Source organism: Pelmatolapia mariae, linkage group LG3_W (genome assembly GCF_036321145.2).
Source record: "Pelmatolapia mariae isolate MD_Pm_ZW linkage group LG3_W, Pm_UMD_F_2, whole genome shotgun sequence".
NCBI lineage: Eukaryota > Metazoa > Chordata > Actinopteri > Cichliformes > Cichlidae > Pelmatolapia > Pelmatolapia mariae.
This window is the reverse complement of record NC_086229.1, coordinates 7,632,600-7,646,157: the sequence shown is the minus strand read 5'-3', so window position 1 is coordinate 7,646,157 and position 13,558 is coordinate 7,632,600. Positions and strand designations below refer to the sequence as shown.

At 41.1% G+C, this 13,558-nt stretch overlaps 2 protein-coding genes and 1 long non-coding RNA gene across 4 annotated transcripts in view; 1 reads left to right on the top strand and 2 right to left on the bottom strand.

Annotated features, from left to right (window-relative positions):
• Positions 1-271: 271 nt before the first annotated feature.
• On the bottom strand, positions 272-1,801 carry LOC134624218 (uncharacterized). The gene is made up of 3 exons (XR_010093484.1): positions 1,183-1,801; positions 952-1,014; positions 272-552 (listed from the first exon to the last, which is right to left on the bottom strand). It is a non-coding gene; the product is annotated as an uncharacterized LOC134624218 (long non-coding RNA).
• Positions 1,802-10,287: 8,486 nt separating this feature from the next.
• LOC134620315 (NACHT, LRR and PYD domains-containing protein 12-like) overlaps positions 10,288-13,558 on the top strand; it is a 290,226-nt gene continuing 286,955 nt past the window's right edge. The window contains exons 1-3 of the mRNA XM_065470093.1: positions 10,288-10,301; positions 10,406-10,546; positions 10,802-10,903. Coding sequence (XP_065326165.1) covers positions 10,288-10,301; positions 10,406-10,546; positions 10,802-10,903 — 257 coding nt within the window. The remainder of the gene's footprint in view (positions 10,302-10,405; positions 10,547-10,801; positions 10,904-13,558) is intronic.
• Positions 11,320-13,558, bottom strand: part of LOC134624182 (protein NLRC3-like) — a 41,667-nt gene continuing 39,428 nt past the window's right edge. The window contains exon 9 of one of the 2 annotated variants that reach the window (XM_063469168.1): positions 11,320-12,297. In XM_063469168.1, the coding sequence (XP_063325238.1) occupies positions 12,288-12,297 (10 nt within the window). In that variant the 3' untranslated portion in view covers positions 11,320-12,287. The remainder of the gene's footprint in view (positions 12,298-13,558) is intronic. The other variant, XM_063469169.1, reaches the window with a different exon arrangement.

The following is a 13,558-nucleotide window of genomic DNA, read 5'->3' as shown; positions in this document are numbered from 1 at the left end:
GGTACCATGAATATGATTAAAAATAATTAACAACAATTTTTGTAATGATGTTAAAATGAGCCCAACTTTTATTTTCAAACACAACAAAGTACAACAGCCAACATACTGGACACTGTTCTACTGAACAACAAACAATATTGCCATCACTGTTATAATCTTACAGTGAAACAAAGTCTCAGATGTAATTATTCTGAAAATAAGTTTAGGCCTACCACAAGTTTGTTTTGCACTTACATTACTTATATAATCAAAATAAAATATTTATGTCACAAGTGCAGTCTCTGATTTAAACAACACATTTGTTTTCCATTCCAACACAGGAGCTGGAATGTTGTATTATTTTAAGGATGCTTGTTTCCAGTCCAGGCATTACTGCCTGAATGACTGTCATGGATCGAGGTGATCCAAATGTAGGTGCAGAAGAAAGTCTTTAACTTCCCTTCAGTACAGTGGCAGTGGATGTGGGTTGGAGATGCAATGAGCTTGAACCTGCAGGCGACCATCTTCACTGACCACACCATCTGTGACGGAGGACTCATTTCTCCTGGTGTCCTGCAAGCAAACAATCATATTTTTTGGAACATGAACTTAATTGCTTTCTTAAAACATTTTTTTCTGCTTCTGGTATAAAACAGACTCCAATTTAGACAATCTCAGGCTCCCTCCCCACCGGAGAGGTGACATTCAATGTCCCAATTGTCAGTCTGGATAGCCCTGACCACCAACCGACACACAATAATGTCATGAAAGCATCATTTTAAAAAGGGCTATGCAAACATGGCCAATAACTTTCATTCTAATGATCTGCAAAATGATTTTGGGCACAAAACAAATTTTGCTGTTAGAAAACTTGCAGACTTCACTATATACAGTGTAGACCCTCTAAACTAAGTTTAGGGGATGTGATCTTTCAAGAAATGCAGACCAAACTGTTGCTGTTTGTTTACTTACACAGCATGTCTTGTAGAATTAACTGGAGTCACAGCAACAGCATCGTGCAGTCATATCTCAAGTCTAATAACAGAAGACAGGAAAAGATCAGTAAAGAAACAACTTCCCCAAACCAAAGCACAAACAAAACAATAAGTAAAACAGGCTGATCTAAAGTATGATTAAAGTTCAGCCTGATTAATATAAATGTCACTGACAGTTGCTAATATATTGGAAAACCAAAATACTTACTGATGTCTTTCTGTCCAACAGCAGGAGTGCTGGTCCCGAGCCTCAAAGACAGTAAGAAGCAAGCAGAGGGAGAAAAAACAGAACATTGATTTGATCCTTAATGGCTGTGCAATCATCGTAACATAGAGTTTGCTTATGTTGTTAAATAAAGGCTAGATTTGACATTAATAAATGCCACAGATGTCCAAAAGCCGCCACAAAGCATGAAAAACAAATGGACGTCTCCGAAAACGTCGGAGCATTTTTGCAAATATGTGATGTCTTGATAAATCGAGCAGATATTTGAAATTTACACAGCTACATTCTCGCCTGAAAATATCTTAAAAGTTTATTTTGTGACCTTCAAAGTAAAACAGGAAAAACACACACACGCTAACGCCACGTGACGACGGCTCACCCAATTCAAAGTGTACTTCAAATGCATACTCCAAATGCGCCGTCGATTTCCCCAAATATCAAGCGTGCATACCCTGAATTGGGACACAGCCACAGACTCAGAGACTTGGGCTAAACACAGAGACTTGACTACACTACAGGGGATCCACAGCAGAGATGACACCAAACAGAGGGAGCACAAACTAAACCCTAGGAAACCAAAACACAACAGTCATAATACATAACAATGTCACAAGTAAAAGTACAAAAACCAAAAACACCGGGTCACCAACCCAGGACCATGACAGAATACATGAACACAAAGGTCAGGCTTCAGGGCGACGCCTCCGCTTTTTTTATTGCTCCTAATAAAACAGGACATGGGGAACATGGCTGACTGCGTCATCTTTGTTTTAATTTTTTTCAATAATATAAAAGAAAAGAAAGAATAAAGATGTAATTTAATTTTATTTCTACAGCATCAAATCACAAGAGGTGCTTTATACTGTAAGGTAGAGCCTACAGGTTTCTTCCTGTTAAAAGGGAGTTTTTCCTTCTCACTGTCTCCAAAGGTCTTGATCATATGGGGTCATATGATTGTTGGGTTTTTTCTCTGTATGTATTATTAACAGAACCAGGCTCAGGGAGGGGCGGCCATCTGCCGCAACCAGCTGGCGGTTGGGTGAGGAAGACAGGACACAGACACGCTGTGGGAGAGAGAGGTTGTAAACAAACTTATAGCAGCAGCTGTATATAATGTTTTTATAACAAAAAATCTGCTTCTCACAGCCAAAGTAGAAAACAAAGAACCACATGAAACAGAAATAAGATGAAGCAAACAGGTGTGGGTTAATCACAAAGGTGTGGGCCCCGAAGTTGGAGCCACTGACACCTGTGGCTGTGGGAAGGGCTATTAAATCCACCAGTGATGGGCAGATGTAATCCATACGGTCACGTTGGTGTAGAGGCCTAACTTCGTGTTCATGAATTTGACCACAGCTCTGAGGTCCTGCTGAGCTCTTTGTACTGAAACTCTGAGTCATGTTTTTACTTTTGTTTTCACATTTGGGGAATCCCCGCTCAGGTTTTACTTTCATTTGGTGTCTGTGCAGGTACTTTCATACCATACAGCTTGTTTAGTCAGCCAATCAGAGACCTGCAGCATGGTGGCGTGCCACGACTAAAGGTCTTTTCTGCCCTATTCTATTCCACAGGCTGCACAGGGTCAGAGTGGACGTTTTGGAGCAGGTAAGCTGACGTTTTTGTCTTTCTGAAATGTTCTTTTGTTAGTTTGTCCACATGATGAGCAGGCTGGTCCATAACTGAACATTCATACATTATGGTATAAATGTCATCAACAGTTTTTAACCAACCAAGCATGAAGCATGAATACAAACAGAGGCTAGCTGTTTTTAGGATTTTATTCAGGTTTAAATCAGACAAATAAACAACGTCTATGATGCAGGAACGTTCTTCTTCTTTCAGTTTGAGGACAAAGAGTGTTTGTTTCCCAGCAACGAAATAATCTTTAACTGAACTCTGATCATTTTTACTGCAAGCTTTTCAAAATACCGAAGATGAGCCAAGAGTCTGTATTCATGTACCTGAGATCTGACCCACATGCTGCTGATTATTGACCGCAGGAAGCACCTGAAGGACAACGTTAAAGACAGTCAAACTTCCTCTGAGGAGATGGACAGAAACGAGGAACTGGAGTAAGTTTGGAAGCAAAGAGTGAAATGAAACGAGAAGATTTTCTCTGTGTTTTGTTTCAGGATGCATCTGTGGACAGATTAAATATTTGCTGTGCTTAAAATGTTTTTTCTATAATTCCTGTTTCAGCAAATTGTTTCAGAGGTTATTTACACACTGCAGAGAGGACAGACTGAGCAGCTGTGATGAAAGGCAAAGACTGACAAAGCTGGCAATGAGAAGCTGCACAGATGAAGTCGTCCTGCAGTGGCTGAGAAAAAACTCAGAATCTGACGCCTTCAGCAAACTCACAGACATGTTTGACTTCCTGAAGAAACACATTGATGAGGAGGAGAAGAAGAACCACAGCGATGATGTTCACATCACCTTTGTGGCTCATGGAGCAATCAGAGACTTCATGATCCCAGCCAGCTGTTACCTGCCTCTGCCCACCATCACTGACGTGCTCCTGTATTCTCCCTGGAACTGCGTCACTTCTGGTTTACCGTACGGTATCGCTACAGGAAAACTGAGGCCTCAGCACAGAGTTTTTTACTGTAGGAAACAAGGCTGTACCATTCCTGATGACAAACATCGACCTGTGAACCTGCCAGATCACTGGAACTCACTGAAGAAAGCTGGAGCACAGATGGTCCCAAACATCACGATTAGCCCCCTTTCACCAGATGATGATGGAGTGTGGAAACGCTTTGAGTCTCTCTCAGCTAAACACGGCCCACCAGGAAGGAACCGCATCGTCATCCCGTTCATCCTCCCAGAACGGGAATATGAAAGCGTCCCGTTCTCTGTGGTGACCTTGGCTCTGTCCCTGGTGCTCCTCTCCTCCAGGTTTAAAGCCACTCTTCACATCTCTGGTTGTCTCTGTGATCAGTCGACTGGACAGAAATTTGACAGGAAGTATCTTCAGGAGCAGTACGCCTGCACCATCGACAACAGCAGGATGGAATGTTCACCTGAAGCTTTCAGATGATGATAAATGCTGCTCGTGTTAGACATGTTTGTGAACATTTTAGTGTAAAGATGAAGATGAAATGATAAAAGTATTGTTTCTATATTTGACGCTCAGATTTATGATGAATGGACTTGAATCATCATTTAGAAATGTTCCAGCTCATAATCTGATCATAATCTGCTAACATCTGTGGAGGTTATTAATATAAACAGACTCACCTGTTCTCTGCTCGCTGCTCACAGGTGACGTGATGCTGATGTCAGACCTTCAACCAGCACACACACAGATCATTGACATGAAGTATATAGATTATTTATGTACATTATGTATTATGTAATATTTTGATCTGTTATTGCTTTATGTCGGGGTTTTAGATCCGTACTTGGGTAGAACAATAAGTTATGAGCCACAACTTTAACTCAGACTCTGAACTGTGTCACGTTCCAAACATAGAAGTAACACAAGTCTACAAGTTGTATATCTATATTTTCATGCAGACTTGGTAATTGTTTCTGATCTTTTGTTATTGTAAAAACATTAAAATGTGAAGATGATGTTGTCCAAGTGAAGAAGAACGATGAAAACCTGCAGCTGCTCATTAAAAACAATATTGTATATATGAAATTTATGGAGGACCACAAGAGCCACGTGCATCAAAATAAAGAATTCTGTGATTAAATAATGAATTTTAGAATAAATTTGGCATTTGTAAATTCATTTTTGAATTCCATGATAAAAAACTGGTTTTTAAAATGTTTTTTAAAATGGTGATTTAAAAGAGCTGTCTGACTGGTAGGACAGACACAGGCTGGCTGCCTGGATTTTTCCTCACTTCTTGTTTGTGCTCATAGCTTTGCCCTGTACAAAGACCACTCAGCCTCAGGATTTACATTCAGCTCAACACGGATATGTGAAGAATGAAGAACAAAGAGACCCTGCAGCAAAACAGAGAGCTGAACCTGTTTATTATTTCAGGTGTAGATTATGGAATATCACCAGTCTGATGTCAGCCAGCTTCTCTGACAGTGCCTCACCTCTCTGTGCTGCCCCCTGCTGGCTCTTATCATTACTGACTGAGTCCTTGCTGCCACTTTATTAGGTACAGCTTGCTAACACAGGCTCAGACCTGCTTTGCCTTCAGAGCCGCCTTAAATCTTCATGGCTCAGATTCAGCGAGGTGCTGGAAACATCCCTCAGAGTCATGTGATCAGTGACGTCTGCTTCAGCACTGACAGATAGAAAAGTGCATCCACATAAACAGGATATATAATAATAAAAATCAAATAATGGTTTTCAGTTTATCAGCCCTTTGTCTGGTGCTAATCCAGCTGTGTGTTTGTGATGACAGTAAATAAATGTCAGACTTACAGCTCCTGTTTTACTGCATTAAAGTGATCAGATGACTTCAGCGCTTTGACATGGATGGTAGTGAACGCAGGAAATGACAAATGTATCACAGCAGCAGCGTTTAACACGTCTGAGCTGGAAACAGAAACTCTGGTATGAACATCATTCATAGAACAGCTTCCAGCTTCTTTTTCTCGGCTACAGTTTGGATGGATTTGCATTTAAAGATGCAAAGAGACTAAAATGGTTGGGGTCAGGAGGTCAAAGGTCAGAGCTCCTGTGGGTCTGAGGGCGGCCTCATGTTGGAGAAGGATGAGGGAGTCTGACCTGAGCCAGTGTTTGACATGAACACATCAGCACTGCTGTCAGTGAGCCTAACGACAGCCGTTAGCATCATTTCAGTGTTTCATCATTTAAAAACACTTCCTGTCTCTGTGGTGGTTACAGTGACATCATGCAGTTTGTGTTCTGACCTCCAGAGGGCCTCTCTGTTGCTGTGTGCAGCAGCCTGTGTCACTCACTCATCCAGTCATGCACTGAGGTCTCATAAGGAAACTCAATTTTTTGATATAAAGTTTTTCTTGTTCCCGAATACAAATATTTTTTAAAGTATTTGTTCAAAATAAGTATTCGTAAAATACATGTTATTTGTGCCTTTCCAAATACCATATTGGGGTTCGGCTCTACTCCTAGTTGGGATTATTGCCCTTTGCTGATGCATGTATTGTGCAGCCATGAGGAGCCTTAATACTGCAGCTGCATTATTTATCCACCATAACAGAGGTTAGTGTTCAACTCTGTCACCACTCTGGCCACATGTTGCCACACTTGTACTTCCAGCTCTGAGCTGCTGCTGCTGAACATGTTACTTTTGTAATTATGTCTCCAAGCAGCATCACAGCTTTCAAAGAAGAAAAAAAGCATCATTTCCTGATAATGTTTGATGTGCTTGTACAAGATGTAAAGACTGGTAGTTTGAGGAAATCCTTTCAAAAACATATTTGCTTGCACAGAGCAGTGAGCCTTCTTGTTTCCTTGTAGATTAAAAACAGGATTGGAGTGATGAGGTACGCGGTGCTGCACGGCTGTCTATGGATGACCTGTACATCAGAACCAGCCCAGACCCAGACATCTACCAGCACAAGTACAGAGCCTTTATCTCACATGTTTGAGCATTTGTTCACCTTCATCTGTCTGTTCTTATTGACGACTCTTCATCCAGTCCACCTTAAACACAGTGGGTGTGTTGCTGGGAATGGGAGTTACCTTATGGAGCTGTTATTGCAGTAAAACTGGTTTTATTTCAGTCCATATGAATTCATGTAGCTCTGTGTGGAGATCATTGTGTACATATTGAAACCTGTCTGTGTGTCACTCAGCCAGGCTTTTCAATCAGCTGTTTTTGTTTTTAATAAGTGACCTTTGCTAAAGTTCATCCAAAGCTGCAAATGATGTGTGACAGGGTGTAAAGATGTGTTTGTCTGTAGGACAACAGTTTAGTGCTCTGTGGCTGACAGGCTCAGTTTATCTCCAGCTCAGTACTAACAGGTGAATATTGCACAGGCTGAGCTGTGATGTTAGAGGGCTGCTCGTGGTGTTGATCACAGACAGGCTCAGTTGGATCTGAATGCACATCTGTGTCAAAATACTGCAGTAAGTTCACATGTGGTAAATCCACTGCATCGGCACAACCGTCACTACCAGTCAACTAATGTGACACTTGCAGACTGAGTGATGCTGGTGGTTTGTACTGAGTGTGAGACAGAGCTGACCCCTGACCTCAGGGTGGAGAAATCTTAGAGAAAACTCTGACTCAGCAACAATGTAGCCAAGGTCACATGTAAGAGGACAGCCAATGAAAAAGCTGGGTGAGTTGTAACTAATAACTCAGCTGACACAGTCAGATACATGCCTGTTTTTATGGCAGGTTTATTTGGCTGTTTTGAAAAGCATTTTATCCTAATAACTCAGTTTAACTATCACAAGAATGAAATGGTGCAAATGTAAAATCCTTGTATTTTGAGTAACTTTATGATTGGCTGCATGTGATGTGGGGACACGTGGCTAACAAACAAACATAACTTAGGCTGCATGTAAATGGGCTCTGTGCAGCTTTGAATCAGCTCCTGTTGGCCTCCAGGTTCTGGAAACTAGCTTTGCAAGCCCGACTGGGACCAGTTCCCAAAGCAGGTGGTTCCCATCATGTCAGTGGTTGCCGTGTGGGTGAGGAAAGGACTCACAGGTAGGTGAAGGCTGGTGTTAATTATCACGAACACAGGGTGACTGGCTGAGCTCGTAACACTGCCAGGCTTAGTGCAATACTCCAGCGCTGTCTGTCACTCAACCACACCACTGAATATCCCTGCCCAAGCTGGTAGATGATTGGCAGCAGCTGGTGAATTGATTGCAGGTGCGGCAGCTTTGGGCGACAGCACTTCCGGGTTGGAGGTCCCCTGTTGCTAGGTTACCTCCGTATACACAAGAGTGGAGCCGGAGGGGAAAGACAGAGAGAGAGGAGACACACACGCACACATATATACACACACCAGCAGATCAACCGATTGGGGCACCGTCAGATCAGATAGTTTTTTGTGTATGTTGATTTATTCTTATTTTGCGAGTTGGTCATTAGATGCTGCTCCAGCCAGCCAGAGAACATGTCAAGTTCTACATCTTAATAGTTCACCAGCAAGTAGCTGCCTACTGCTCCTTGTTGTGTGGTTGTTAGACCCCGCTGTACTTTCTCTCCTTTTGTCTCTCTGTGCTTTCTTCCAAAACCTTCTCTTCTGCCTTTTTTCTCTTTCTTTCAGATCACTGATGTTCTTTATTTTTCTCTTTTTCAGTCTATTTCTCCATCGTTCCCTTTCCTTTATGAGAAACTCTTTCTTCAACTCGGGCTGGCTGTTAATTTTTTCTCTCCTTTTTTCATCATCCCTGTTCCTTCTCTTCCGTTCCTCTACTGTCAGGTTCCCCTTTGCTATTCTAGCCTGAAATGTACCATTTTGTAATTACTATAGTTTTTCTGAACCTGATGCTTTTTTACAGATTAAGGATGAATATTCACAACACAATTATGCATTAAGCAATAGAGATGCTATCTGGTCTTTAAGTCTGATGTCATTAGCCATTTCCAGGTCCAAACTCCGCTGCAGATCCCAAAGTCAAAGGAGAGTTACAAACTGTCTAAATTCTTTCATCGTTAATAAAATGATCAGTGTGGCTGCTCTACCAGGTGTAACATCCAGGCATACATGATAACAGAATATATGAAATTTAACAGCGTTATAAGTTAGATTGCTTGTTTCCACCTGAACATGATATACCAGCTCTGCTGTCACTTCCAACATAAATGAAGACAGAAAATTAAACAGCAGTGACGTTTGTAGGGTTACTGAAGTTGGGCTAGCTGGTATATAATGATGTGCTATGTGGTGGCTAGCGACACAGCTATGTTAGCATAACATAAACAGTGAAGCTGGAGGATGAATTCTAACTTTTTTCCACTTGATAAAAGTTAACGTGAGGGTTCCCGATGGTTAGGCTGACAGTGATCACTGACTGTTTTTAGGGGCTTGTTCAGATGTAATAGAACAAGATAAAAAGCATTAAAACATTTTAACAGCACAACAGGCTTAATAAACACAGAGTAGTTTGTGCCCGGAAGCAGGATTCATACATCATCACTTAAAGAACAGCTCTCGGGGCAGAGATAGCTCAGTAGATGCCACATGATCGGAAGGTTGGGCATTCAAATCCAACAAACAGCGGCTATCCTGGATTTGTAGCTGCCCACTGCATCACTGAGTGAATGGGTTAAATGCAGAGGACTAAGCATTTTCCTACAGGATTAATAATGTATACATAAACAATGATATTCAAGATAAGGCAAATTTGATAATATTTGACACATCTGAAAAGCAGAAATATCAGTAAAATACACAGTAAGTAATATGACTGAAATATTAATAAAAATAACTTAATATAAATGGTGAATAGCACACTTTTGTGGCATTTGTCAACACCATTAGAAAAAATCCTGATGGCGTTGACGTCTGATGGTGTTGACAAAATACCCTACTTTCTCTCATAACACATGTTTTTCTGACAGAAGCCATCTTGTTTTTCATCATTTGCTTATGGCTTCAACAATCTACCTAAATTAAGCTCTTTTTACAAAGAAAAATAATTAAATCTTGCATTACATCGACTTTGGTGTTGACGCACTATGGTTGTGACACAGAGTTTTATCAGAAAGGTGTGCAATAAATGAAATAAAAACAAAAAAATTATCACAGCAGTGACCTTATGGCATGTGTATCAAACAGGAAGTGGTAAAGGGGACCTCAGAGTGTAAGCTACCCACAATAATTCCTGATTTTTTTGTACTTTTAAAAAAATCTGATGGTGTTGACAAAAACTCTGGACACGATTTTAATCACTTAAAAAATATTTAAAAATAAATTTTCAATTGCATATTTTGATATGATATAAGGTATTGACTTAAATACTTAATGACGAGCTGAGATCTGCATAAACATCAATGTTACATGTATGAAGTTCACATGTTAAACTAGGACAGTCACAGCTATCATGTGATCCTAAAGTGTCTGAGCTTTAATTCATACTGAGGTCGGAGTTTGCAGTGAGCTGACTGCATCACACTCAGAGCTGTTTTGTCAATTTATTGCTTTTTTTGTTTCGTTGTTGGAAGGTCATAAATGTCAGTCAGCAGGTGAGACCAGGTTTCTGTGATCGGTGAAGTGGATCAGGTGACCTGGTTTCTAGGTTACATGACAGGTCAGTGAACTCACTGAGTGTTTGTGGTTTACCTCTCAGACTGACTGAAGTACACAAGAAGATGATGATGGAGGAAGAGGAGGACAGAGCAGAGTCTGCAGGGTCCAGCTGTCCTTCTGTGACCAGTGACGGGTCCAAAGGTCGTCCTCCAGACTTCAGTGGTGAACCTGTACCAACGAGGTCAGAGAGATGAACTCACTGAGTAACAGAAATAATTCTGCACTGACATTATAATCAGTGTTGATTCTGGTTGATTTTCTGTCTGTGTTTGTGAGCTGAGAGGAAATGAAAATGAATTTGTAACAAGAATCAGTTTTGTCCAGTTTTCCTGTAAAAAGCTGAACTCTAATCTAAGAGGATGTTACTGACAGGAAACAGCTGCATCATCTGCAGTCTGTGTGATCACAGCTGCTTCAATCATGTTTGTGTCTGCAGAGGTCAGAGGTCACAGTCTGCAGGGTCCAGCTGTCCGTCTGTGAGGAGTGACCGGTCCAAAGGTCAACCTCCACTCTTCAGTGGTGAACCTGGACCAACGAGGTCAGAGAGCTGTGATGACTCCTTTACATGTTTGTGTTTCCTGGATAAATCTGACCTGAAACATCCTCAGATTGTTACAAAGATTCATTAAAAAGAAAACAAAGAGAAAAGATCCAAATGTTAGACTTGGTCATTTGCTGTTTGAGGACAGTGATGCTCATATCTGTGGGGAAAGTGTGACCTGAGTGGGTTCATGTTTGTCTTTAAAGAGCTGCTCTGATTCTCTTTGTGTCTGATCTGTTAAACAGTCTGAGAGGTCACACAGAGACCCAGTAGCTAAAGCCTGGATCATACTGGCTGCTGTTACTCCATCAGGACAACACTGGACCACAGTGGTGTGGATGTAGTGGATAATCCCACCATACTGATGCTCAGATTTAATCACAGTGCTGTTCATGGAAATCAATCAGTGCAACTTTACACTGTATTACCAAAAAAGTACTCACTCGTCTGCCTTCACACACATGTAAACTTGAGTGACATCATATTCTGAATCCACAGCATTTAATATGATGTCAGTCAACATATAACAGCTTAAACTGTTCAAAAAAGGCTCTTCACAGGTTTACGAGTGTTTATGGGAATTTTTAACAGTTCTTTCAGAAGCACATTTGTGAGGGAAGCAGCAAAAACAACTGAACACAGCTTTCAGATACATTTCAATAATCAAAGTGTGTGTCTGTGTGTGTGTTGGTACAATGACACTAATTCTCCATGGTTCCTCCACAGAGTGGACCAGCAGAGCTCAGAGGTTCCCAGTGGTCAGTCTGCCCAGCAGCATCAAACACAGCTGGACTCCATATTTATGGTCTGTACATGTACAACAACTACTGTTACATCTATTCTGTTCACAGTCATCTCCATGCTGCTCTTTGTAGACCAGTGGATTGTCGGTGTGTCCAACATGGATCTGATGTTTGGCTCCATGATTTCAGTCTGATTGGCTCATTCATAAATATTCTGTTCCAGCTGCTGGAGGACAACATCATCACTTTTGTGAAGAACGAGCTGAAGAAGATCCAGAAGGTTCTGAGTCCAGATTACCCAGAGACTGTGCAGAGACTGTAGAAGGACAGAGCAGCAGCAGAGCAGTCCAGATACACTGATGATCCTCTGTCAGATCCAGAGGGACACACAGGGATGATGCTGGACTCTACATTGTGTCTGACAGTGGAGCTGTTCTCAGAGCAGTTCACTCTGCAGCACTGACAGTCATCTGCACTTCATTCCTCTGTCAGTCACTGCTGGATGAAGCTCTCCACCTCCCAGTAACATGGCCCAGTCAGAGCATCTCTACACACAAGCTGCTGCTGCTTCAACCTCTCTGGAGCATCAGGACACAGCTGCTCCTCTCTCAGCACACACACCGTCCTGTTTACCATCATCACCTCCACCTGCAGAGAGAAGGAGGAAGAGCAGAGGAGATAAACGAGTGTTTCCAGAGACTCTTCATCAACTGTCAGTCAGTGATGCAGCACATCCAGTATGAAGAGCTAGTGATGGGATTTCTGGCTCTTTTTAGAGAACCGGCTCTTTCAACTCCCAAACGGCTCTTCAGGTTGTTTTGTTGCTTTAATTAATTTATTATTAACAACAATATGAAATTATGCACAAAAGGAATTACTAATGTAAAAAAATGTGGTTTTATTTATATATGTTTATATATAAATATATATAAACGTAAAAACTCCAAAACACGTAAAAACTCCATAGCACGTACAAACCCGGAAGCATGAAGAAACTCCAAAACACGTAATAAACTCTGAAGCACGTACGAAACACAACAGAAGTGCTCCAGGATGCTAGGCGCAGTGTTGAGCTTTTGTTACCTAGTAGCTACACAAGCCAGCAAGTACCAACGACCAGATTTGGTGTGTGGTAGTAACGAACATTTTTTTTATAACGCATTTAAATATATATGAGTGCTTGTGTATAAATACACAAACAATACACATATGCTTTCAATTGTGTAATGTAAGTGATCTAGGTAGCTCTGTTTTGGAAGTTCAGTTAACGCTAGAAATGTGTTTTGGAGTTTTTACGTGTTTTGAAGTTTGTACATGCTTTGTCTCTAGGGGCCACCGTAAATATACTTTTATTTATTAACTCCACATAAAATGTGATAAATAAATCATATAATAGAAAAAACAACTATTTACATTTTAAACATTTAACTATTTAAATTTTCATCTTTTTCCTTTTAAACAAATTTAAAATGAAACAACACAAAACACTGCAAACCACAACACAATTAAATATAAATTAAAATATGAAAAACAAAAAGAAGATGCATATTCTCTGTCATATGGGCCTGCATGAATAAACTTTCTGAATCCTTTATCATCTGCAACTGAAAATAGTTGTGGATGATCACTATACCTTTCTGTGACGTTGTTGTCCCTGGCTCTCTCTCTCTCTCTCTCCCTCCTGCTCTGTTCCTGCGCTACTACGAGTGTAACTACCGCCCCTCCCCCCTCTGCCCAGCGCAAGCACAAGTCTCGCTTGCGGAGTGAAGCGAAAAAAAGGGTGAAAGAGAGGGTGAGATAATGAAAAAAACAACCCACGGCTCCCAATAATGAGCCGGCTCGCGTCGTTCACTTCAAAGATCCGGCTCTAAGAGCCGTTTCGTTCGCGAACGACACATCACTATAAAGA